The sequence below is a fragment of the Antechinus flavipes genome, chromosome 1 (genome assembly GCF_016432865.1).
Source record: "Antechinus flavipes isolate AdamAnt ecotype Samford, QLD, Australia chromosome 1, AdamAnt_v2, whole genome shotgun sequence".
In the NCBI taxonomy this organism is placed as follows: Eukaryota; Metazoa; Chordata; class Mammalia; order Dasyuromorphia; family Dasyuridae; genus Antechinus; species Antechinus flavipes.
In genome coordinates, this window is record NC_067398.1 from 188,946,057 (window position 1) to 188,973,247 (window position 27,191).

A 27,191-nucleotide genomic window follows, 5' to 3' on the forward strand; every position below is an offset into this window, starting at 1 on the left:
AAACCTTCATGTCATCTAAATAACACTCCTTTCCCTCTAGCTATTAAGATTCCTGGGATAGTATGCCAAAAGAAAATGAATGTATAACTTTTATTAATTTGAAGTGAGGGTGGTATGAAATAGAGAGAGGTGCAGAAACCCTCATAACTAGTCATGAAAGAAAATAAATATAATTTAGCAATTGCTTAAACTAACTTTATAACTACCAATCTGAATCAAATGCCATTTCTGAATTACACACGCGCGCACGCACACATACACACACATGCACATACACACACACCCACACACCCACACACCCCTCTCCCATGTGATTACTACTAGAATGTTAGGTATCAAGTTAAATATAGTAATGTCGATTTAAAAGACACCCTACTCTTTATGTTTTTTCCTCTTGACCTCACTAGATGACTCATCTTCAGAATCTTCACTGCTAGAGGAATCCTACAAAGAGAAAAATAAATATTACCACATAAATTTAGTATCATGAGGTTAAATTCTAATTGTAATGCTAATTCTAAATGCCTAATATTAAATTTTTAAAGTGATGACAGATTCCTGAATTAAAGTTAAGCACGCTGTCATAAGTTAGTTCTGAGTGATATGTGTAAAATGCTCATGAAATGATAATCTTTAAATTTCTAAATTATATTTCAAACAAAAAAATTTTTCCTTTCCTTCTATATTACTTCATTCCCTCACCTCATAAAATAGTAGTATTTTATTTCTTTTTTTATTGACTAAAGTAATTTAAAATTTTTAAACTATCAGTTCAGATGGCAAAATAAATCACATGATTTTAGTTTTCCATACTAAAGTATAACCTTGCTGAAAACTACCAATGGTCTTTCTCCTGGCCAATTGCTAGTAATAACATATTCATGGTGGAGATCCTCATGGTGGAGATCCTATGTATGAACATGTCAAACATCTAATACTACCTTTTCTTCTCCCATTAGAGTTCAATAATTATATATTACCAAAAATCTACATAAAAGCCTTGAAAAATAAACAGTTTAAACAAATTGACCTTTGGGTCAGGCCCTTATCTCTCTGCTGAGCTAATGTGATTTCTAAAATATCAGCTGTATAGAGTAGGGAAAATACTTAAAATAAACATTTAAAAATGACCTTCAGTAATGTAGATCATTTAAGTGATGATTTTACTCTCTATTCCAGTAATAAAAAGAATTTCTAAAAGGTGTTAGCTAAGTTCTTCTGTTTCTGTCATATTTTAAATTAGCAAACAGTTAAAATGTAAATTGATGGATTCAATTTTCTAGTGAAAAACGCTTATTTTTTGATGTCTGATAGCTTTCCTAAAAAAAAATTACTATTTAATTAATGATTTTAATTTAATAATAATCTAATTTAATTTAATAATTGTTTTAAAAAAAGAATCAGTATAGCTTTACCAAATGAGCCATTACTTAAAAAGTAAGCTTTAAAAAACCCAAAACTGTTTATAATATGCACGTATAAAAATTTATAGGCATTCTGAAGGAAGCAAGGTCATTTAAAGTTAATTCTTCTAAAAAAAACCAAACATTTAGCTCCAGAAGACATACATAAATAGGAAACAAGAATTCTTATGTATTCTTTGGATTTCAATAATGCTGATTTTTTTCTTTTAATGAACTGACAATATAGACTTGCTTAATCAAACCAGGATGAAAGCATAAGCTTGTATAAAAATCAACCAAATACGAAATTCAAAATTTGTCAAATGAAATATAAATTAACGTTATTAAAAAGGTACAATTTTCAAGAACTCTATATATGGTACCAGTTTTAAAGATGAAAGTTAAATGTGTTTGCAAGAATCATTTTGTTTTTACTCTCTACTTTAGAGTATAAGTTCATGACTTAAAAGCTTATCTGAATTATCTGAAATAATTGCTGTGGTATCTGAAATTCTACTTCCTTATGAATTCTCACATATAGGCAGAAAATTGATAACTTAAATATGTTAAGTCATAGTCGATTCAATTTTACAATTTCTTTTAACACTACTAAAGATGCCTCAAAAATTGGTTTAAGTATTTAGCGAAGGAATCAAATTTCCAAAAATGTTCATTCTGTTTTTCAAATACAGTCAAGGCCCAGAAGGCAACATCATCACTTTGATAGCCAATCAATGTTGTCTTGAGTATGTCAAGTGAATCATAGTCCTCGTTTTTGAATTTTAATTCAAAAGAGTACACAAATTATCCTAGAACAAACATATGACCAATACTTTTTTAAAGGGCAATTATTTTCCCTAACTAATCATTCAAAATATATAGGCATTCCTAAGAGTTTGACTTATCTACAAAATACAATGACAAATTTTAAAATATTATCTGATAAAAGTTCACCTCTTCTGATCCACTATTGGAGGAAGTTTGTTGTTGTTGCTGCTGCTGCTGTTGCTTTCTAAGCATTGCAGATCTTTGGACAGCCAGAATACTAGGATTTGATTTCCAAAACTAAAAAGAGAAAAATATTAAATAGCAAAGTATAAAATGTTTACAACATTTAAAAATGGTAAATCTATATAAAGTTATATAAATGTACGTAATTTTATAATTATGTAAATATGCATGAATTTACATGCATATGAAATTATATTTACATAAAATTATATAAATCTATATTAAATTAATAAATGGTTATATCTATATAAAAAGCAAAGGAAACTTTCATTCACAGAATTCATTACTCTAAATACTTAACACTATTTCAAAACAGGGACATAATAGGTATAGAATAGTTTATCAAATTGCACTGTAATTATAGAAACATTAAAATTTTTATTAGTATTTTTAAATATACTGGCAGTATACTAATTTTCAAAAAAATTATTACAAATGGAAGTGATGTACTATCAAGAAATAAATTGATAGAATACTATTTAATAGGAAACATCTAAACATTGAAGTACAACAGCTTATTTTGCCCAAAAAGCATTATACTAATCTATATCTATACCTATAGTCTGTTTAGATTCTCCTACTATTGATAGATATTAAAGAATCTAAGTATGCAAACAGAATAATTTTGAAGTATATAAATTAGATGACCTTACAAAATATTTTCTAACCTTATTCAGTAAGAACTAAATTAAGAAACAATTTCAAAAGAAAAGGGATACTAATGTTTTGTTTCTAAAATATGCAAGACTTGTGGAGTTGTATTAGCAATCCATGGATTGAGGTGCTTAATTTTAGCCACCTGCTATTTTTTTGCTACCAAAAATAATTCTTAAATAGAGAGAAAATATTCGGGGAAAGGTAAATTTTAAAGGAAAATTAAGTATTTTTAAATTTTTTACATAATTTTTAAACAAAAGAATCCTTTAAAAAATGTCTAAAGATGAACTAAGGGAAAAAATGCAATAATTCAAGGCACATATATTATAATGTTTTGATTTTTTTTACCTCAGAGCTATCAACTTTTGGTGGTTTTGATTGAACTTTCTTTTCTCTAGAAGTATCTGACTCAGAATCAGAGTGACTGCCTGAGTCAGAGCCGGAATCAGAATCACTGCTGCCTGACTGACTGCTGCTCCCATCACTACTGCTTCCAGAGCTTGATCCAGAACCAGAACCAGAGGCTGACCCAGAATCATCATCCGACTGGCTGTAAATTAAATAGTTTTTATTAATTTTAAGCCATTCACCAGGAACACAATTCAATCTTTCTTGAAATGATAATTTTTTAAAATAAATATCTCCTAAATTATCAATTTCATTTCACAAAAAAGCACATTTTTTTATGCCATATATAGGGGAACTGAAGTAGAGTAATTAATTTGCCCAGGATAACAATTTGGTCATCTACTAATGACCCTCACCGACAACTTGGGAAAAAACCAAATATCCTAGTAATAATGCTAATATTTCAAGAATCTGTTATTTCATCTTTCACCCACATTACATACAAATTGTTAGGCAGAATTTCAAAACTGTTAAGACCAAAAAAAAGAAAAAAAAAATTGTCACCTTGAAGCCAAACTAAAGAGCAACTTCTTTTAACCCAATAAAGCTGGTTATCAGATGACAAAACATATTTTATGTAACTTTAATTATAAAATTACATATTTCTAAAAACCACCTTTGCATAACATAACCTATCAGAGTTTATGAAAGTCTAAACAACCCAGGAAATATCCATTCCATAATAGATTTAACTAAGAGTGAGGTTAATTTTGTAATTAAACTGCAATTTAAAATCATAAACTAAATTTGTAGTTTTAAAAAGTTAAGCAAATGTTTTCAATCTGCAACAATTGCCTTTTCTTCCCATTCTACTATTCCCCAACTACCACCAAATTAAGAAAATAAATCAAATAAACCCACAAGAGCTCTCTTACAAACATGCACAATCAAGTAAAACAAATTTTATTTCCCAAGTCAAATAAATTATAGATTTCTCATTCAATACTCTGAATTGTTCACCTCTCATGAGACAGGTAGCATGTTTCTTTAATAGTCCTCTGGAATTGTAGTTGACCATTATATTGACAAGCTGAACATTAAATTGATAAGAGTTTCTAATTTTGAACATCTTTTTTATTATAAACGGTTATTGTTGTTTAGTCTTTTCAGTTGTATCCAACTCTTCATTAGCCCATTTGTAGTTTTCTTGACAAAAATACTCGATTGATTTGTCATTTCCTTCTCCAGTTCATTTCAGATGAAAAATTAAGGCACACAAGGGTAAGTTACTTGTCCAGGTCACACAGCTAATGTATAAGGCTGGATCTGAACTCGGGAAGATGAGTCTTTCTCCAGGCCCAGCACACTCTCTATTGTGTAAACTAGCTATCCTATTTTTTCTTTACCATATTGTTTTCAGGGCATAACATGTTGTCCTGTTCTTTCTACTTCATTCTGCATCAGTTAATAGAACCATCCTAGGTTTCTATGAAACTCTCGTATTTTCTTAAAGCAAAATATTTACTTTGTAACAATTATATACTATAATTTGTTCATTAACTTACCGATTTATGAGCACCTTCTCAAATCTTTTACCACCTCAAAGAAATGTTAAAATATTTTTATACATCCTTAAATTTTGTGTAGCTTGTAACTAAGCCTTTTCTTAATATATCTTTCCTCTAATTTGTGCTCATTCCCTGCTATTTCCCTGTTGAGAGAAATGCATTTTTACACCCAACTGTGCATATTCTTTCTATCTTTGCCCAGTTCAGATGAAATTCAGATTCAAGAGTCAGCTGCTCCACCCCTCCATATTAAGCAAGATAATTTTACCTTACTCAGTGTTTTCCCCCTTTCTATTACTCTTTAAGATCAACAAGATTGAACTCTTCCTAGAATTATATGACATGATCCCTGATGACAGGATTCAAAGGGGACACATGTATTATCTCCTTATACTTGAATGTAAGTTAATACTTATTTAATCCTTTATTATTTTCATTCCTGTTTCCCTTTCTATGTTTCTAATAACTCTTATGTTTGAATTTCAAAGTTTCTATGTAGTTTTCATAAAGAATGCTTGGAAAATCTTCTATTCTAAGTTTTTCCTCTTTAGCATCATACTTAGCTTTGTCATATAAATTATTCTTGGTTGTAAACCTTTACAAGGTTAAACTGTTTACCTTACTATATGGGACGATGACACATGTAAACCTTCAGAATCTTTTCAGCATGAGGGCTCTTAGAGACTGTCTAATTAGACAAAAGTCACAGATGTGGTTTAATTATTTGCCTTCAGGAATACAGTATTCCAAGTTATCCATTATTCTTTTCCCACCTTGCTGTACTACTGGACTTTATCATGCCCAAACATCCACAAAGATTAAGTCAGCCTTGGTACTCATCTCATAAGTATTCTGCACAAGATTCCTTTGAAAGAAGGGTGGAATAAGAACTCTACCTAAAATCTCCTCTTAAGGAAGACAACCATCCCAAATAACTCTTCATTTCCAACCTAGCTGCTTTGGACTTCTTCACCAAGTCCTCATCCAACAATACCTTCTTTTTCCAATATTTCCCTTCCCCCATCTTTTCAATTTTCTCTTATTTACTGTTTCTTCCATGTTAGATATGAAGCTCTGAGAAGGCAGGTACTACCTTTCTTATTCCATGTTTGTATCCCTCTACTTAGTACAGTACCTGGTACATTAACAGTCACAATAAAATTATACTGATGATGGCTCTTCAATCTTGAATTATTTCTGATTTATTTTTTATAATGTTTTGACTACAAAGTTTCTTGGAGTTTTCATACTAGGATTTCTTTCATGAGATGACTGATGAATCTTTTCAATTTCCAATTTTACTCTTGATTCTAAGACAAGAGCATTATGGAATATTATCTGTTCAAAGATTTTTAATATGTTTTCAGTTGCTTTTGTTGTAAGATATTCTAATTTTTCTTCTACTTTTTTCAATCTTTTGACTTGATTTTTTAATATTTCTCGTCGTCCAATGAAGTCACTGATTTCTATTTGGTCCACCCTAATTCGGCAAGGTGTTGTACTATTATGCCAAGCTATTAATTTTCTTTCCAATTATTTCTTCCACACTCTCATTTCTCTTCTATTTTTCTCCTCCAAGTTTTCTCATTTTATTTATAAAACTATTTTAAGTATTTTTTTTAAACTCTTGCTTAATCTCTTCCAGGAATTCTTATTGAATATGCCCAAACTGTGCTTTACTTTGTGACTTTTCTTATATTTGTAATTGTTTCCTTCTAGATATATGAGTTGGGCATCCACCTCATTATCATAGCTTTCGATGGCATGACTTTTTGTTTGTTCATTCTTCAAGTTAAACTTCTGTCTTGATCCCTTTGATCCAGCACTGTCTATACTGGATCTGTATACTAAAGATATGCCTGAGTGCTGTTGGAATCCTTACTAACTGCTAAGTAATTAGAGTTGATCTAATCTTACAAGAAGATGTTTTGGGCAGAACCTGAAACAAGGTACTAAGTAGAACTAATCAAGACAAGGCTTGTGTTCCCACCTTTACTCATTGGACTCCACAAGTATGCTAGCTTCACAAAGTACACTTTCTAACTTCAAGAGAGTTCACACCTCCCTTAAAGTCATTGGGCCTCTAAATGTATATTGACCCAGAGGAATGAGAGGCAAGGCCCAGCTCCAAAGTATCAATCAAAGGACAGGTGGGGCATGATAGCAGCTGAGGTTACACCCAGAGAGACTTTAGAAATTCAGAACTCTGATGTCATCAACCAACAGAAAAGCAATCAGGATTACAGTTGGGAAGAATACAGGCCTTTTAAGACAACAAGACAATATCCAGTGCAAATGGCTCCAATGTAATTACCAGATGATGAGGAGAAATCCCCAAAGTGGTAAATAGAAGAGAATTACATAGGTTAACTGCTTGGGGAAGAGGATCTGCTTATATTTCCACAGGTGGAAAAGGAATCAGATGGCTAACAATGAGACTGTCAAAAGAACTTTAAAATCTTCAGCTTTCAGTTCCTGAAAAACCAGCAAGAATCACTGGATTCCCTGAGATGAAAAATTGTTGATGAGACTTTTTGCAGTACTTCAGAGCTTACAGGAATTATTAGATTCCTGGCGCATGAACTAATGGACAATGGATTCCTTATGGACTATTTCTAGGACTTATAGACATTTGTAAATTTTCAGGTCGATTTATGTTGTTACATTACGAGATGACCTCCAAGCACAGTAGGCTTGACCATTTCACCTTCTTGTATGTACAAAACAGTGTCCATCCACACACTGATGTGGGAAACTGGGGAATGTGTAGATAATATCCCAGTCACTAATACAGGTAGTCAATGTGTGACTTATCACCCAGGAGACGTAGTAGCATCAGGGTTACTCATACAGAATCCTAATAAGCAGCCTCGTGATAGTCACCCAGGTTCTGACTCCAGACCACAAAAACCAGAAATATACTGGACAGCAGCAGTAACGGCTGACCGACCTATGCTCACTATCTATATAAATGGCCTACCATTGGAAGGATTGGTAGACACAGGTGCGGATCGTACAGTTATTAGAGGTGCCAGTTGGCCCAGTCACTGGCCAAAGATTAAAGCAGATACCTATATGTCTGGAGTAGGAGGATCAATAGCAGCTGAAGTTAGTGCTGCCCCTATGAGATGGACTTTTGAAGGCAAAACAGGAGTTTTTACTCCTTTTATAGTTGAAAAAATCCCCATCAATCTGTGGGGAAGAGACGTTTTACAACAATTGGGGTTAAAAATGAGTACTTCGGTTTTTTAAGCAGGCTGCTGTTGAAGGCCTGCCAACACTTTCACCTATTCCTATCCAATGGAAAACTGATACACCAGTGTGGATAGAACAGTGGCCCTTAAGTAGCGATAAATTTCAGGCCTTATTAGATATAGTACAGGAGCAGCTTGAACAAGGGCATTTACAACCTTCTCTAAGTCCTTGGAATTCACCAGTGTTCGTTGTAAAAAAGAAATCAGGAAAATGGAGGATGCTCACTGATTTAAGAAAAGTGAACGAACAGATGGAAACTATGGGAACTCTTCAGCCTGGACTTCCATCTCCTACTCAGCTTCCTAGAGAATGGCCTCTTTGGGTTATAGACATCAAGGATTGTTTCTATTCCATTCCTCTGGATAAGGAGGATATGAAGAGATTTGCCTTTTCGGTGCCCAGTGTCAATTTAGCTGAGCCTTATAAAAGATATGAATGGACGGTTTTGCCACAGGGTATGAAGAACAGCCCCACGTTGGGCGCCAAAATGTTGGTGAGCTTTTTCTTCTCAAAACGCAGCCAGGTGATAAAAGTTCAGATCTTTTATTATCCCAATATAGCCCGGTTAGCTTAGAGGCCTATCTCTCTGCTTGGTTCCAAGAGCTCTCTCCGAATGTCTTTAAATCCAAAGGTCTGGTCCTTCAGCCTCTGCCTCTGCTTTCTTCAGCCTCCAGCCAGCTCCAGTCTTCATGTCATTCCAGTGAAATCTCGACTTGTAGCGTCTTCCTCTCTCCAGCACTCTCCGACTGGCCCATTGGCCTATTTATGCTCCTTCCAGAGAGAGGGATTATGGGTAGTTCTACTTAGTACCTTGTTTCAGGTTCTGCCCAAAACATCTTCTTGTAAGATTAGATCAACTCTAATTACTTAGCAGTTAGTAAGGATTCCAACAGAGTGCCAGGCAATGTACACTAGTGGAGGGAAGGTTTGAGTTTATCCTTTTGCTGCTTTCTTGAATAATTGGGATGTGTTGTGTGGATATATATATAAACTGTCTTGCTTGAGCATCACACAGCAGGGTCCCATACATATGTACCTTGCCTGATTAAAATTTAAAGACCTATGTCAACCTGGAATGGAAAAATGGCTATGACCTTTTTCCTAGGACTTCCCCATCAAAATTTGGTCTGATATATTTTTTAAATCCTTTTGGAGACTTTTGTCTGTGGATCTTTGGGGAAAATGAGAGTTAGTGGTTAGGAGTGGGGAGGATGACTGACTACACTCAAATCAGGATCACAAAATTTAGCAACATAACCATAAAGAAGAAGAATGTTTGGAATATTATTCCAGAAGGGAAAAGAGCTCAGAGTGTAACCAAAAATAATCTATTTAAAATAATAAATTTAAATAGTAAAACTGAATAAAATCCTACAGAAAAAAAAAACAGCCATTTGATTGACATGAGAAGGCTTTCAAGCTTTCTTTATAAAAAAAGATAAGAATAGAAGAAAAATATTTGACTTTTAAACACAAGATTTAAGAAAAGTAGAGGTGGATAGTAAGGGAAACAGGAGCAAAGGAAAGAAGAGGTGAAGGTGAATGGTATGATTCATCATTAGTCCTCTGATTGGTTACTGTTTTTATTGTATTTTTTTAGTTTTTCACAGTTGCTTTCCTTATAGTATTGTTGCTAATATTAAACTGTTCTCCAGGTTCCATTCACTTAACCTTATATCAATTTATACAAATCTTCCTAAGTTTTTCTGAAATCATTCCTTTTATTGTAGTAACTTTTTATTACATTTATATATCAAAATCCATTCACCTATTTCCTAATTGATGATTTCTTTAGTTTAAAGTTCATTGCAATAAGTGAATTTTTAAAATACATGGATATATTTCACTGTTTTAAAAAAATTAAATCTCAATGATAAATGTTGGAGATGTGGGAAAACTGGAACACTAATACATTATTGGTAGAGTTGTGAATTGATCCAACCATTCTGGAAAGCTATTTGGAATTATGCCCAAAGGGCTATCAAATTATGCATACCCTTTGATCCAGCAGTGTCTTTGAGGGATCTGTATCCCAAAGAAATCAAAAAAAAAAAAAAAAAGGAAAAGGACCCATATGTGCAAAAATGTTTGTAATAGCCCTTTTGTAGTGGCAAAGGGCTCAAAACTGAGGGAATGCCCACAGTTGGGGAATAGCTGAATATGTTATGAGACATGGATATAATGGAATATTATTGTTTTTTTAAGAAATAATGAACAGGCTTATTTCAGAAAGGTCTGGAGAGATTTACATGAACTGATACTAATAAAGTAAGTAAAACCAAGAGAACATTATATACAGAGTGGCAACAAGATTATATGGTGATCAACTCTGATGAACTTAGCTCTTTTCAACAATGAGATGATTCAGGCCAATTCCAATAGACTTGTCACGGAGAGAGCCATCTGCATCCAAAAAGAGGATTGTGGGGATTGACTGAAGATCACAACATAGTACTGTCACCTTTTTTGTTGTTAAGTTGATTTTTTTTCTTTCTCTTTTTTTTCCCTTTTTGATCTGATTTTTCTTGTGCAGCATGATCAATGTAAAAATATGTATGGAAAAATTGTACATATTTAACATATACTGAATTGCTTGCTATCTAGGAGAGGGAGGAAGAAAAACTTGGAACAAAGGAGTTTGCAGGGGTCAATGCTGAAAATTATCTTTGCATGTATTTTGAAAAAAAAAGCTAGTATTCAAAAAATTAAATCTCTGAAGTAAATGATAAATAATGGTTTCACTAGATCAAAGAACATGCATGATTCTGTGATATTTTTTGGAGCTTTCCAGAATGGCTGGACCAGTTTCGAGTTTTGTTTTCACAGCCTTGTCAAAATCTATCATTTTTATTTTTTTGTCAACTTTGACAATCTAACAGGTGTGAAGTAGAATCTCTGAGTTGCATTAATTTGCATTTCTCAAATTTTGAATGATTTGGAGTATTTTATTTGGTTAAATTCCTAGGAAGGAAGGAATGAAAGAAGGAAGGGAACAAGCATGTATTAGTTACCTACTATGTGCTAGGAATTCTGCTAAATGCTTTACAAATATTACTTCATTTGATTCCCAAAACAACTCTGGGAGGCAGGTGCTATAAATATTCCCATGTCATAGCTTAGTAAATCGAGGTTGACAAAAGTTAAGCCACTTGCCTAGGATCAAACAAATAGTGTCAGACACCCAATTTCATCTCTTTTCACCATAGTTCCACCTACTTACAAAAAGGTGTCTTCTTTTAAAAAGAGATATAACACTTCCTAGTTGTGTGACCCCGGGCTAGTCACTTAACCTCAATTGTCTGGGGGGGAGGAGAGAAGGGAGTGAGAGACAAGGCAATTGCTAAAATGCAACATAGTTTTCAAGTCTTGTACTAGCAATATCTATGATTATCACAAAATGCAAGTATTAGTCTAAAAAAATAAATTATTGCCTCTCCAATGCATCCTCCATAGATGTGAAAAAGAAAGACTCAGGTATTATCATGTCAATCCCATAGGCTTCCTATTATCTAAAGCAGAGGTGGCAACTCTTGACCACTCAAAATTCCAGAGTGCAGCCAGAAGGAAATTAAACTATAATTAGGAAATGTTGAACAAAATAAAGAAAAATACAATATAGCATAATGTTAATTTGTATTTTTCTAATTCTATATAGGTCCCACAGAGATTCTTTTCTATTTGAGTTTAACATCACTAATCTACAGGATCAAAAACAAAACAATTCTGTTGGATATTTAAAACCCTCCAAAATCTCATTCCATCCTAACTAAATGTTTAACCTTATTACAAGTTATTCCCCTCTGTGCATTCTACTGTTCAGTCAAAATGACAACTCTGCTACTCCTCTCATGCAATAGTTATGATCCCCCCCCATGCTAGTGCCTCTCCCAAATTATTTTACATTTTTTTCTTGTATTTATATGTATATGTATAAATACACACACACACACACATAAACACACACACACACACACACAAAATGTGTAAATGCATATGTTTTTTCTCTCAGGAGAATATAATCTCTTTGAGGGAAAGGATTCATTTATTATTTGTATCCCCAATGCTGATCATTGTGCATGACACAAGTACTTTATAAAAACCCTATTTACCCTCCAATCCTTCAAAAACAACACCAAAAATTATCTGCTATAACTGTATACTTCAAAAATATTCAGGCAAAATAGTGGTAGATAAATAAGTGTGATAGACAAAAAATAAAAGGGAAATATTCAAAATAACTAATATCTAATTTTATATTATCGCTCTTCATAGTTACAAAGAATGAGAATGCTTAGAAACAATATGCTAAATCAAAATTCTTCTTAAATTAGTTAAATATACAATGAACAAATCTCAGAATTCAAATTAAATTAAAGGAAAATATAAGTGATCAATTCTGTTAAAAATAAAAACATTTCAATAATCTTAATATTAGTTTAAAATAAATTGTAAACGGTTTTTAGAAAACAAAAATTCATAAAGTAACAAAATTCAAATTCCAAAAAAAAGTATGAATACTGTACAATGATGAACATAAAAGAAAAAAGCTAAGGGGCATGGAGGCATTAAGGGGAAACATAGTTAGAGAGAGTGAAATGTGATTATTATAATAACTAGAGAAACTGTATATTTTCTCATTATTACCAGAAGGATCCCTCTTCCTGATCCAGAACTGACAACTTCCTCCAAAGACAAATACCTATCAGTAGACCAAAAGAAGGAAGTAGGAAGAATTGAAGAAAAAAAATCCTCCAAATTGTGGCTGATGCTGGCACCCTCATTCACCATTGTGTTAGGTGGTGTGGGTGGATGTGGGGGTATGGTCAGGTACGCCAGGCCACTCTGACTCAGAAAATTCCAATTCTAGGTTCTAACAGGATCTTAGTTCCAATCCCTAGAACTTTCAGTTCTCATTATTTTCTAACACTCAGGATTCAAGAAGGGAGACAAGTGTGAGGAATATCATCTTGAAGGACAAAAACTCAGAATTGTTCCTGAAAAGATCTCTCAGTGAATCATGTCAGTGAACAGCACATATAAAGTACCTTGTTTCTCTTGGAAATTATTTTCCTTGCTCATGCACTCAATTCATATATCTAATTCAGATCTCACCTTTTATACTGGTTTAAAATGTGCCCAGCTCCCATCTGTAGCCTACATTCTTCAGCAACAGGATGCTTAGACCAAGAAAACTAAGTAAGACCCTGGAAGGGACTTAGGAAACTCTACCACAGCTTCTCCACAAATGGAGCCCAACTTTCCAGAAAATGGGGAGGATAAAGCTCATCAGTTTTAGAAGCAAATGATGCAAGGAGATATAATATCAAAGCAAACTAAGTTATGGATTGGGCTAGATGACCACTGAGTTATTTTCAAATTGAAATTCCATAATTCTGCATCTATAATTCTGTGTTTAAGAACAACATCACTTTAGAATGTAAGTTGTTCATAAATTTCTACCATGTTTAACATATTGGACTACTTGCCATCTAGGGGAGGGCATGAGGGAAGGGGAGGGGATTGGAACACAGGGTTCTGCAAGGGCTAATGTTGAAGAATTGTTCATGCATGTTTTGAAAAAGTTTAAAAAATATATATTTATAAATTGCTGTTCAGTAGTTTTCAGTCATGTAGGACTCAGTGACCCCAAAGATACTAGAGTGATTTGACATTTTCTTCTCCAGCTCATTTTACAGATGAGGAAACTGAGGCAAACAGGGTTAAGTTATTTGTCCAGGGTCACACAACTAGTATCTGAGGCCAGATCTGACCTCAGGAAAAGGAGTATTCCTGATTTCAGATCTAGCACTCTATCCACTGTACTGTTTATCTGCCTCTTTTGAATATAAAGTTGTTTAAAATTCCCTCTATGATATATTTAACAGGTGGTTATCCAGTCTTTGCTTATAGACCCCCAATGAGTGAGAATTACTACTACTGACAATAATTCATTCTAATCTCAAATAGCTCCACTCACTAGAAATTCTTCCCTTGTGTTAAACCTAAATTTCTCTCATGGCATTTGTCCTCACTGACTACCAGGTTCAAAAAGAATAAGTCTAATCTCACTTCTACATGGCAATCCTTCAAATACTTGTCATGTTCTCTGAATATTCTTTCTAAAATAAACTTAACTAGTTTTCTCAATCAAACCACATGATATGATTTTGAGGCCCTTCACCATTTGACATCACCCACTGCCTACTGGACAGTTCACAATAGTTGTCTCTGAGATACTGTAAACTCAACATATCCAAACTGAACCCATTATTTTCCCCACTAAACCCTCTTTTCTTCCAAAAATCCCTAATTCTGTGGAAGGCACCTCCATTTTTCCAGTCTCCCATGCTCATAACTTTAGCATTATCATGGACTCCTCATTTTCTTTTTTAACATAGTTGCCAGATTTTTCCATTTCTACCTTCATATCTTTCATATTTGAACTTTTCTCACAACCTACAACCTTACTGCAAATTATTACAAGAGTTTCCTAATTGGTCCCATTTCAAGTCTTTCCCCCTCAAGACCATGCTACCTTCTTCAGCCCAAGTAATTTAAATGCAGATTTAATCATTTCATTCCTCTACTCAATCATCTCCAAGGGTTTCCTATTGCTTCTAAGAAAATATAAAGACTCCTGTTTAGCTTTTAAAGTTCTATAGAATCCAGTTCTAACTTACCTTTCCAATCTCACAGGACATTATGCCTGTTTCACACTATGTAATCTAGCCAAATTTACTTTTATACATAACAACCCTATCTTCCCATTTGTGTTTCTTTGTACTTGTCTTCCATACATAAAATCCATTGTACCTCACAAAGTCCCTCTGTTTTTATAAACAGCTCATTCCCTCTTCTTTACAGAGCTTTTTTCCTACTCACTCTAACTGCTATCTCCTCCCCCTTCCCCAACTTGTATTTAGTACTACTTTATAGATTTGTATTAACTTTGTGTCTAGGTATTTTATTCTGTATGAACCTAAGGGGCAAACTTTGCATCAAAAAACTTGGATAGTAGAAGTTGCAAAACAGAAATCTAGTTTTATTGTAAAGGAAGACTTCCTAAAAATTAGAAGTTCCGCCTCATTGAAAATCTAAAAGCAAAAGCTGACCACCTATTTTGCATGTTGCAGAAGGAAGTGTGCATAAAAGAATGTGTGTATGTATGTGCCCATACATGCCATTTCATATGTACATATGTACCTTCTTCTGAGTAGAAATTGTTTCATTCTTTGAATCTCTAATCCCTACTAACATGGTGCCTGGTGTATATACATAGTAGAAACTTAAATACCTATTGAGGAATTGATCCTGTTTTCCCTCCTCTGGATGCTCTCAGCTTATCAATGTAGTTCTGAAAACAATATGACCTATGGCAGAATACACAAGTAAAACTCTCTTATTCTTGAAAGTTATTCTTCTCTTATTAAGCTCACTTATCTTTTGTGGTTGAAAATCTCACAAAGTGGATTTATAAAAGGCTCGAAGTGTACTAAAATCTCTAGATCTTTTTATATATACATATACAGACTGTTATCTAACCATGCTTCCTTTATCTTAGCTTTGTAAAGCTCATTTCTTTGAATTCAAATACATTTAACATCTATCTCTATAAAATGTCTTCTATTTAGAATGAATTTAATCTCTTAATTGTTCAGATCTTTTTGGTGGTTAACCAATATATTAACTATACTTCCTAATTTTGTATCATTTGCAAATCCAATAACCAAGCTATCTTGGTCTTTAACCAAGATAATAATAAAAATGCTAAAAACCAGAAGACCAAGCAAAAAAGTCTAGAGGATACTCCATTAACTATCTCCTTTTTACAATCAAACCACTGATCATTATAACTTGAGTATCACCCTTCAAACTATTCCAAATTGAATTGTACTATTATCTACTCTATTTCAGTCCATTTCCCCCCATATAAATAGCATGAAAATCTTTTATCAAATGCTTGGTACAATCCAAGTAAATTGTACCTGTAGCAACCCCGTTATCTAAATAGTTTAGAAAATTCTAAACTAAACTAAGTTTCTAAAGTCATTCAACCAGACAATATTGAGCATTTTTCTAAGATAGGCTCAATTTCCTGGATCAAAAAAATTGAAAGTTAATAAGATAGGGACAGCTAGGTGGCTCAGTGAATAGAGCACCAGCCCTGAAGTCAAGGAGGACCTGAGTTCAAATCTATCCTCAGACACTTCTTAGCTTGTGTGATCCTGGTCAAGTCACTTAATCCCAATTGCCTCAGGGAGAAAAAAAAATTAGTTTAACATGATGGAATGGAAAAAATGAAGCAATATAAATAAGAAATCCATGCTAAAAGAGCACAATTGTCAAAGCACTGAGGGATCATTATACAAAATATCTCAGAAATAATAGGATACCAGACTATTAGAAGAACATCAATAACTAATAACTCGCGTGCTTATTTTATTTCCTTTTAAGAGTGTCTGAAAGAATGTTCCACCTGTGTATTAAAAGGATCCTTGAGAAAATGAGAAAGAACAGTCCAGCTTTCACAAACTATTTTTTTAAATACCAAATCATAGCTGTACAATCACACTACTGACTGACTACAGAATCCCATGATTTAGTGTAGTATTACAAAATTGTCTTTGTGAGTTAGCAAAACAAAACAGCCTTCAAGGTTCACCTCCAGTAAAGAAATTTCTCATGCCTAAGTGAAGAATGTACAAAATTCCCTGATTAAAAACAACCAAAGAGATAACTCTTTTAACCATACTCTAAATGTCAAGCAGACACATAATAGAGATTTATGGTTATCAAAGATGTTCACCACTATCATGAAAGATTTCCTAGATAGGGTCCAAAGAAGAGGATTCCTTATTGCTAAGGAGTTCTCTCAAACGCTATTTCTGGATGAAAATGCACTGAATGAATAAAGAACCAGGACACTACAAGCCCTCTTCCAATGAAATTATCCCCTAAAATTAGAGACTGGATTAACAAATCATACAGGAAAATTAAATGGTTACAAAGTTTCCTACTGTTCAGATCATAATATATTCTTAGAAGGTTAGTCCATTGAATTAGTGATGTACCAAATTAGGACACCAATGCATGCATGCACACACGTGCACACACAGACACACACACTCTCACTTCTTAAGAACACATATGTTCTCCCACTGTTAAGTCTGAGAATTTCAAAACAGCCATATAGTTATAAAACAATGACGATTATAGCTGACCTAAATAAAAGGCCCTGAGAAAATGACATAAAGTGGAAATAAATAGCTATACCATACTTGCAATACTAACCTATGAATTAAAATACCATACAGAAAATGTATGCTTGGAAAAGGTGAACTGTAATACAGTAAAAGATAAAAAGGTCCTGTGAAATGTTTCATAGAGCAAACATTTCAGGAAATGAAATGTTTCATTTCACATGTAATTTTTTTTGAAACGAACAGGGGAGGGAAAAATAAAGGGAGAAAGGAAGGAGAAGAAAGAGGGAAGAAAGGGAATTGAAGGAAAGGGGAAAGAAAGGATGGATAGTAAAAGAGAGGAAGGGAATAAAAGAAGTATTTGAAAGAAAAGAAAGGAATTAAAAAGTATACCTTCAGAATCTGGAAAGAAAGGAATAAAAAGTGTACCTCCAGAATCCTAAGTGGATTATCTATAGAGCAACTGGAAAGCATGGACAGGAGTCTCACAGGATGAGATGATACAGATGTGTATCAATGAAAGAAATAACTACATAAAAAGAACATGGATTCATTTAATAAGATGATTTTTGAGATTAATGAGTTTTAGATATTCTCAAGATAGCTTTTCATTCAATTGAGCTTAAGGTTACAACTAACCAGAATTACAAAAATATCTTAAGGAATAATTAGTGTATGTCTGAGAAAGAAGAGAGCTAAACAATCATTGTCAATGAAGTACACTGAAAAGGAGTTTTTGGGTTTTTTCCCCAACAATTCTTGTGCTAATCATTATCCCATTCTTAGACATTTCCTTAAACCAATGCTACACTATCAAGACTATGTTTCTCATGTCACCTGACCATACTAAGACCTAACATACTACTAAGGCCATACTACTATGGCCTTTTTCAGGCCATAGCCAAAGAAAACTTCAACCAAAAGTTCAAGAAGCTTAAGTTTTAAGTAATTAGTGTTCCATGTTACCCCAACATGCCAAAAATCACTTCCTAATGTAATCTAACTGAATATAAATGGAATAATCCTCTATTATCTGTTTTCTGATCAATTTTCTGACCCATCTCTGAAACAAAACAAACTCCTGGCTTTTCCCAAGCAGTGGATACAGATGATTTAAGATTGAAGCCAAATGAATCCTAAATGACACAGGCCTCAAAAAGATTTGTTTTGAGAGATGGGTGTCTTTTAGGGACCAGAAGAAATAGAAAAGGATAGCAGATCAATGCTAGTTATCTGTGACTTTGCAAGGAACTATTCCTCACTCTCTGATTTAACAGTATTCTAATCTTCCACCATTTCTGAACTACACTCTTCTTTGCCTTCAAAACTTTATTAAAATCTCATCTGATCCACAATTCCTTCCTCAGCAACTTCATATTTCAGTAATCTGCCAAATTATCTTTCCTCTGCACATATTAACTAAACTCTTCATGTAATAACTAAATACATGTATGTATATCCAAATACATTTTAAAATATGCATTTGTTTTTATATTCAAATATGTACATATCCTATACATATTAGACTGTCAATATTTTTTAACTTTGTAACTTACTACTATGTCTAACAATAACAAAGGATGCTGAATATTGTATAGATTCCAAATAAATTGCTATATATAAAGCTACATTAAAATTCCAAAGCGGGTGTTATCTTTTACTATAGTTATGATTTTTAATATGCTAAATTCTGTCTTTTCTCTCCATCTCTAACATTAAGAAATGTTTTCTCTATAATGTAAAGAGCACTAGATATTGGCGAGTAATATTACTCAAAGCATAACATAATAATCTAAGCAACATATAAGCACCTGACTCACTGTTTAATTTTGAGTAAAAGAGAACATCAATTCTACAAACATTTATTAAGGTCCAACTATGAATGAGGAATTCTGCTAAGTACTTCCACATGAAAAGTACTACTCTAGATCAAATCCACTTACATGATTATAAACTTGACAGCAGAGACATCGTTCAATCTTGTATTTCCCTCAGTGTTTAGAAGACACTATGCTTTGTTCACAATTGGGCCTAATAATGTTTTAAATAGAAATCAATTACTTGGTAATTAATCAAAATCAAAAACTTGGTAAAGCAAAATACTGTGTCATATTTATTAGCTAAAAATAAACATGTTCTTTTACATTATACAAAAAAGTAAATGATAGCTCTCAGAGTAAAATACTAAAAAATGATTTTAAATCAGATGGAATTCAAATAACAGAATCAGAATCAGAAATTAAGAGAAGAGACTTTAGAAGTCATCATTTTACAGATGTAGGAACTGGGGATTAAAGAGGTAAAGTCACTTGTTAAAGACCAAACAGAAGTAGAGTCAAGAAAGAGGAGTAAGATAGCATTTCTGCCTCATCAACAACCTAAAAAATGTGCTATACCACATTCTGATAGGAAAGTCAAGAAAAAGTCACAGGGACATTTTTCCAGCCCAGAGAAGCTTGGGAAAAGAGAGAAGTCTTCAGTTACTGGGTTGAGATGCCAAGAACACAAAACAGCAGCAAAGGTAGTGGTAGCAGCCTTGAAGGCAGCAGTGACAAGCAATCAAATACCCAAGAATGATATAGGCCTGACCAACCACTAGTGATGAAATCACCAGGGCAGATAGGTATTTCAGGGAACACCAGAACTGGGAATAGGAACAGGTGTCAGCTGTAGCCCATTAACCAATTCCAGGTCAGAGTTCTTCTAGAGAAGAAGATTAAGGCTATAAGTAAGGCTGAGTACAGAGGAAGGAACAAATTCCAAAAACTTAGCTCTGCGGTTCTGAGTCTAAGAAGAGGAGAGGGACTTAAGTTTTAACCTTTAGCCCTGCAGTCTGCAATGGAATAACCAAGGCAAAAAACCAAACCAAAGCAAAACCAAAACCAAAAATGAAAAAACAATCTAACCTCAAAAAGGATTGAGCAATTGCCTGTTGAACTCACAGAACCTCCTAATGGATAAAAAGTAATTGAATTCAATAGCAGTGTAGGAAACTCAACTACACAGTCAAATATACTGTTGGGTCTGTAGCCCAAGGAAATCATAAAAAAGGGAAAAGAACTCCCAATGCACAAAAAGATTTGTGGCAGCTCTTTTTGTGGTGGCAAAGAATTGGAAAATAAGTAAATGCCCATCAACTGGTGTCATGTCTGGACTTGTTCACTGTAGGATTTTGGTACCAGCCTCAATCCTGGATTATAGATGAGGAGTGAAGAGGTGAAACTCATGGATGGTCCAACATGGAATTCGTTTATTTCAAGTTCTCTTGCTATTGTTGTGCAGATGTTTTCTTGCTACATTAATATCTCTGCTTCAAGTACAACACAGATTGTCACGCCCCCAGGGGAATGGAGAGCCAAATCAGACATCATTAATAGGTTCCCTGATTGGGCTGGAGGATCTTCTACCTCACCCAGAGTTCCCCCACTATCTGTGACCCTCTAAACTGGGGAATAGCTGAATAAATTATGGTATATGAAAGTAATGGAATAGTATTGTTCTATAAAAAATGATGAACTAGCTAATTTTAGGAAGGCCTGAAAATATTTACACGAACTGATGCTGAGTGAATAAGTATAATCAGGAATACACTGTACACTGAACAATAAGTTTGTGTGATGATCAACTATGATAGAGCATGTCTTTCTTTTTCTCTTGATACCAACAATCCCACATTTATAGTAGTCACTAAATAAATGCTTAGCAAGTGTGATCAATTTTGTGTAGGGAGAGATACAAAGATTGTCAAAACTCAGTTAAGTATCATGACATTAATATATTAAGTATTAAGGAAATGAGTATTCATTATTTCTTGGTTTATATAAAATAGTCCCCAGAAAGCAGACAGAAATATTTGCTGCCATACTAAAATGTCAAATTGACAGACTATAATTCTCTTAATGTCAACTACAAACTTGAATGAATGAATAAAAAAGCATTTAATAAGCACTTGCTATATGCGAAATAATAGGGATACAATTGAAAATGCAAGACAGTTCATGCTCTCAAGGAGCTACATTCTCATACAGATTATAAGCAAGTTGTAAAAACTATTTATAAACAGATACAATTTTGAGGTAATGTGAAATGACTATAAATAAAACTAACATTTAGTATCAAACCTACATCTTATCTTTGTAACACAACCAATACTGAGTCTATGTATGAAGCACTATTAAACTGTGATACAAAAAAAAAAAAAAAATATTCACAAGAGACAAGCTGAAACAAGTTGCTGACTTGTGGAGGATTAGCAAGGTCACCAATTTCCTTTCTGCGATGTAAGAATTACCTCAGAAGGCCAAAATAATTAAAACTAATAAAAATGGAGCTCTCACAATTTCAAAAAAGAAAAAAAAAGGTATGCACCTGATGTGCTAAGCAAGCTTTCTAATGAACAGCAAATTATGCATACACAACAAATTCTTCTAGAGTAAAATACATACTAATCATTCAAAAACCAAACAGGTAATGAATTTTCTGCTTCTTCAATCTATTCCTGCATCAAAACATACTACAGGGAGGTTAAAAATGAGAATATCCCTAATCAAGCTTGAAAAGTCTGGTTGCAAGTAATATACTAATAAACACAGCTGGCAACTATTGTGGTGAAATGGTCCTGTGAAAGAACTGTCTTTAGGAGTCTCTTCTTCAGTTACATACAACCTTGTGTTGAGCTGAAACTGTTGCAGGTGCATCCTGACACACATTTCCCAGAAGATATATTTCAATGTAGTAAGCAACCAACCACAGTACTAACAAAGTGATCCATTTCACTACCTACTTTCTCTTCATCATCTTCCCCCCATTAGTCAACAGGTTTGCCCCTCCATGCAAAACCCAAGACAACACTTTCAAGAAAAAAATCTAATTCTATATTGTGTCTACCAAAAATTTCAACAACTGGATTTTAAAAGTACAAATATTATCACAAATGTACATGGCATTAAGGGGGCAAAAGGAATTTGATAACAGATACAAAAAGTCAAGTCAAATATTTAGGTTTATTTTAAATAATAGTTTTCCTTCAACAAATATTTAAAGATGCTTTAGGATAGAGTTAATTATTCTCTATTACTATTTGACATCTAAGACAACAAACTGCTTCACAAAAATCTCTGAAATGTTACCTTCTCAAATTCTTAGCTAGATATAATATTAATGAAGGATTTTAGAAGATATTAATGTTAGAGACAGAAAAAATGAAAGCATCTGACACAATAAAAGAACTTACTTCTAGAATACATGGTATTAAAAAAAAACAACTGTCCAACTTTAGGTTAGGGATGTGCATATTTTTCTATGTGTGAAGAATACAGGTATGTATGTGTACACATATGTACCTAAAGTAGTGGTTCTTAACCTAGTGTCTGGAGTCTAATTTGAATGGAAAAACATTTATTTTCACTAACTTCAAACTGAAATTTATTTCCTTAAATATTATTCTAAGGAGTCCAAATATTCTACCTGAATGTCAAAGAGGATGACACAAAAATGTTAAAGAATCCTTGCCCTAAGAGAACTCAAAACAATTTCAGAAACATGTGAACCTAGTCAGAAAGTTTTTAACTTTTTGTTCCTCTTGCCTCAGACTATTTTCATGACAGTAATACATGTAAATAGGCCACGGAAAAAAGCCAAAGATAAAAGATAAAAAAACTAATTCTTTTTGCTCTGATTTAAAACTAAACAACTAGTTAAAAATTGGGGGAGGGGGAGAATCTTTTTAATGTAATCAATATCATTCAAATTGCAGTTTGTTGACTCTCTCTTATAGAAAGTGCTTATTAAAGTAGGGGTCCATTACCACCTTTTTCATTTAGAAATGTGGTTAAACTCAAATCAAATTCTCTACTGAGGTACAACAATGCCTTCTTTTAAGAAAGAAGATGCATTCTGTGATCATGTCTTATTATTCTTTGGTAGAAAATTAGGAATCCAATCGATATTTCCACACACCACTTAAGAATGAATAAGAATGGGGCAGCTAGATGACAGAAGGCATAGAGTACTTGCCCTGAAGTCAGGAGGATTTGAATTCAAATCCAGCCTCAGACATTTAACATATTACTACGTGTATGACCCTGGGCAAGCCACTTAACCCTGATTGCTGTGGAGGAAAGAAATGATTAAGATAGAAATTATAATGAGAATGATGAAAAGGGAAGTAAAGAAAAAACCATGAAAGTGAAATCTAAAACAATGAAAATAACAAGTAAAATAAGTGAAACTGAATGCTGTGATAAAGACCAAGGTGTACCCCAAAGGCAGCTTAGCAAACAGAATAGTGATGTATTTGAAATCAGGAAGATCAAAGTTCAAATTCAACCTTAGACACAAAGTAAACCTGACTACATCACTATACTGCTTCAGTTTCTTTAGTTGCTATTGTGGGGATAATAATAGCACCAACTTACAGGATTACTGGAAGATAAAATGAGATAATATTTGTAAAGTATTTCTGAAACCTTAATTAAAACATCATATGAATGTTGTTATTGGTATTGGTATTGTTGATATTGTTACTAGGAGAAAGATAAATGGGGACCTTCCCCTGTGCTTACTTTCAGAGGTGGGATACTCTGAATATGAAACACTACAAAGAATGTCAGATTCTAGATGTGTTTTGTTTTTCCTTTTTTGCTGAAATGCTTTCCCACTCCATCCCCTTTAAAATTTTCAAGGGAGGAAGAAAAGAATACATAAGGAAACTTAGGTGAAATCAAAACAAAAACATCAATAAAAATTTACTCCAGAAAAAAAAAGTGGCCTTGGCAATGTTTAACTAGAAGCACACAACCATTATGTGCAAAATTTGGAAGAACTTGAAATGATATCTTCTTTTTGGCTTCAAGACAGCCAAGACAGGTTCTCCACCCACTATACAATCCTACCTCAAAAAAACAAAACAAAACTGGAAGAGTAAAATTGCTAGCTGAAATAAAATTTGCAGAGAGTTTATATATTTATCTATTACATCAAATGTTCATTAAAACATAAATAATCAAAAATTGGATTGGATACAAGCAGGAAGGTCGTTATAATTAAAAGGACAAGATTATAAGTGTTCAGGTAAAGACACTTCAGAGTCACCTATCTTTCCCTTTCCCACATGCTACCAGACTCCTGAACTCTACTACTAGTTGTTTCCATACTTGATATATTCCTTATCTTTGTGGTTGTACAAGTTGCCCACCATATCTAACGTGACTTTTTTTTTTGTCCTTCATCTCTACCTCTAACGATTTTTATTTTGCTTCAATCTCAGTTCAAATGCTATTTACTCCACAAGAACTTTTTTGAATATCAGTTGTTAATGTTCTAACCCTACTCAAATTTATCTCCTATGCTCCTTAAGGGAAGAGACTTTTATTTATTGTTTTTATATCTCCCCAAATTAGTACAGGACTTGGTATTCAATTAAGTGATTCTTGAATAGAACTACAATCAAACTTAAAAATCATCACTACTCAATGGGTTGATGATCACATAAATGTGGGTCTACACTAGCATCAATGTAGTATCTTTTCTTATTCTGTGTTATTTCTCTAGATATTTCTCAGAAGATAAATTTAAGGTGCCAGAGGATTCTCCCTGGATTGTTCTACAATTTATGTGTACCAGTGGAGCACTCTCGATGTCCATCTGTTAATCCCTCTTCTTAAAAGCCATCCTGCTTTTCCACTCATACATTTCCTTGATGATACCCTTTACACCAGAGGTATCAAACATATGAACCTGTAACATTCCCCAGCATGGCCTTAACCAGACTAAATGAAATTGGCAAATATTTAACAAAATAAATAAAAATACAATAGAATATAATGTTGATATAAGATTTTTCCAAATAGAGGCTTCTATATGATTTTCTAAAAACAGGTTTAGTGGCACCTGTTTCTGAATTTGCTATCACTGCTTTATATCATCTGTGCTGCTTATGCCATCCAGACAATTATGTTACAAATTATTTTCACCATTTATGTATCTCTTGATTACTCTATGTATTCATGACACATTTGATTCTTAAAGAGTGTGGTGTTCTAAGGTATACAACTACTGCCAGAACATTTCTATGGGAAATAACAGCTAAAAACCAAAATTTAGATTTCTCTGAAATAGATAATTAACAATAATAAAATGTCAAGGATTAAGATTTGATTTTCAAAATATTATTTATTTCAAGAAAAAAAAATCTTCAAAAAGGCAAAGGAGAAGAAGAAATGTAAAAGACAAACTGGCTTTTTGTTTTAAAGCTTGAAAAAAATTCATTATGTTCTTAGGTAGAAACCTCTCGACAAACAAAAATTTTAACTCAATTGTGAGAATTTTTCATAACAAATTTTCTAAATTTACTTTAAAATATTTCAGAATTTTTTTATATTTATAAATAATCAGATGTAAATCCTACTTAGATTAGATTACAAAGTATTAGCAGTTAGAATTAATTTCCATTTTTGCAATAATATGACTCCAAAGTACCATAAATATAAAATACTAAACAAAAACTTGCAATTTAGAGATCATTTCATCCAAACCACAAATTTTTTAGATTAAGAAACTAAGGCCCAGAAATGTTAAGTAGTTTATTCAAACTAGAATATAACAGAACTGGAACTAGTATACAGTTATCCTAACTCCTACTTTATTATCCTTAGCACAACAACATGTTTTCTCACATATATGAAGGAGAGAAGAGGGATTTTTTGTTTTTTTGTCGTTTGCTGAATGACACACAAAATAGATTTATATTATTTTTCCCCCCTAACCTATATACTCTTTTAGACATTTATTTTTATGACTGCCCACTATTTCCCTGATCCTTGCCTTTCCTGTTTCTCCAACACCACAAGTACACATTGGGTAAAGATATCTATTATTTTTCTATCCTCTACAGACAAGTGATTTTCATTTGTTGCAACCAATTTTTAAAACTCATGACACAATCAACTGCAATATAATTTTAACCAATCTAAAAATCTGAAGGAGTTATGATTGAATAAAGTTCCTTCTATTTTTTTTTTTTTCTAATTTTCATCAATGAATATACTAGAAGTTTAGTGGTTAGGTAATGTAGATATATTGTCTGAGGATCATCCTATTTAAGTTCAGAGAAGCTTAGCATCAGCTTAGTAGCCTAATGATAAATTAGTTCTTCAATCCATTTTCTGAGTTAAAAAGAAAGTTTAATTTTGTGTCAGTGAAATGGGCCCCGCACCAATTAAATTACAGGTCCTTGAAGTATACAAAGTAAAATATAAAATCAGAGAGAGGAACATGGAAGATTTTTAGAACTATCATCTTTTACCATGGTCACAGGAAATTGGTAAAACATATTTTACTTGTGCTCTGACAAGATAAGAATGGCAATTTTTAGCGCTTATAGCAAAAAAAAAAAAAACAAACAAAAAATCCACTCTGCATGCTAACATCCTTGTGCAAAGGATTTAAAGTGTTTTTTTTTTTGTGTGTGTATATATATATGCATATATGTGTGTGTGTGTGTGTGTGTGTGTGTGTGTGTGTGTGTGTGTGTGTATGCATGTATATAACTTATGGTATGGTAGATAATAATTTCTTTAAAAAAAAAAAAGGCTTGCATAAAAACCTACATGTCTTATTTGGTGAGATAGGCACCAACTGATCATCTTCAGTTTAAATACACATATGAAAAAAACTCATAACTAGTACATTCACTTATTTGTCAAAGAAAAGCCTTAGGCTTTCAAAAAATGGGAAGGCCATAACACTTC

At 33.2% G+C, this 27,191-nt stretch overlaps 1 protein-coding gene across 3 annotated transcripts in view; it reads right to left on the minus strand.

Moving 5' to 3' along the window:
* CHD1 (chromodomain helicase DNA binding protein 1) overlaps positions 1 to 27,191 on the minus strand; it is a 114,828-nt gene that overhangs the window by 80,360 nt on the left and 7,277 nt on the right. For all 3 annotated transcript variants that reach the window (XR_007953244.1, XM_051994187.1, XM_051994196.1), the window contains exons 3-5: positions 3,420 to 3,621; positions 2,358 to 2,468; positions 377 to 444 (exon numbers count right to left, since the gene is read on the minus strand). Coding sequence is in view for 2 of the 3 variants with exons in the window: in XM_051994187.1 (XP_051850147.1) it covers positions 377 to 444; positions 2,358 to 2,468; positions 3,420 to 3,621 (381 nt within the window). In the remaining variant the exon portion in view is untranslated. The remainder of the gene's footprint in view (positions 1 to 376; positions 445 to 2,357; positions 2,469 to 3,419; positions 3,622 to 27,191) is intronic.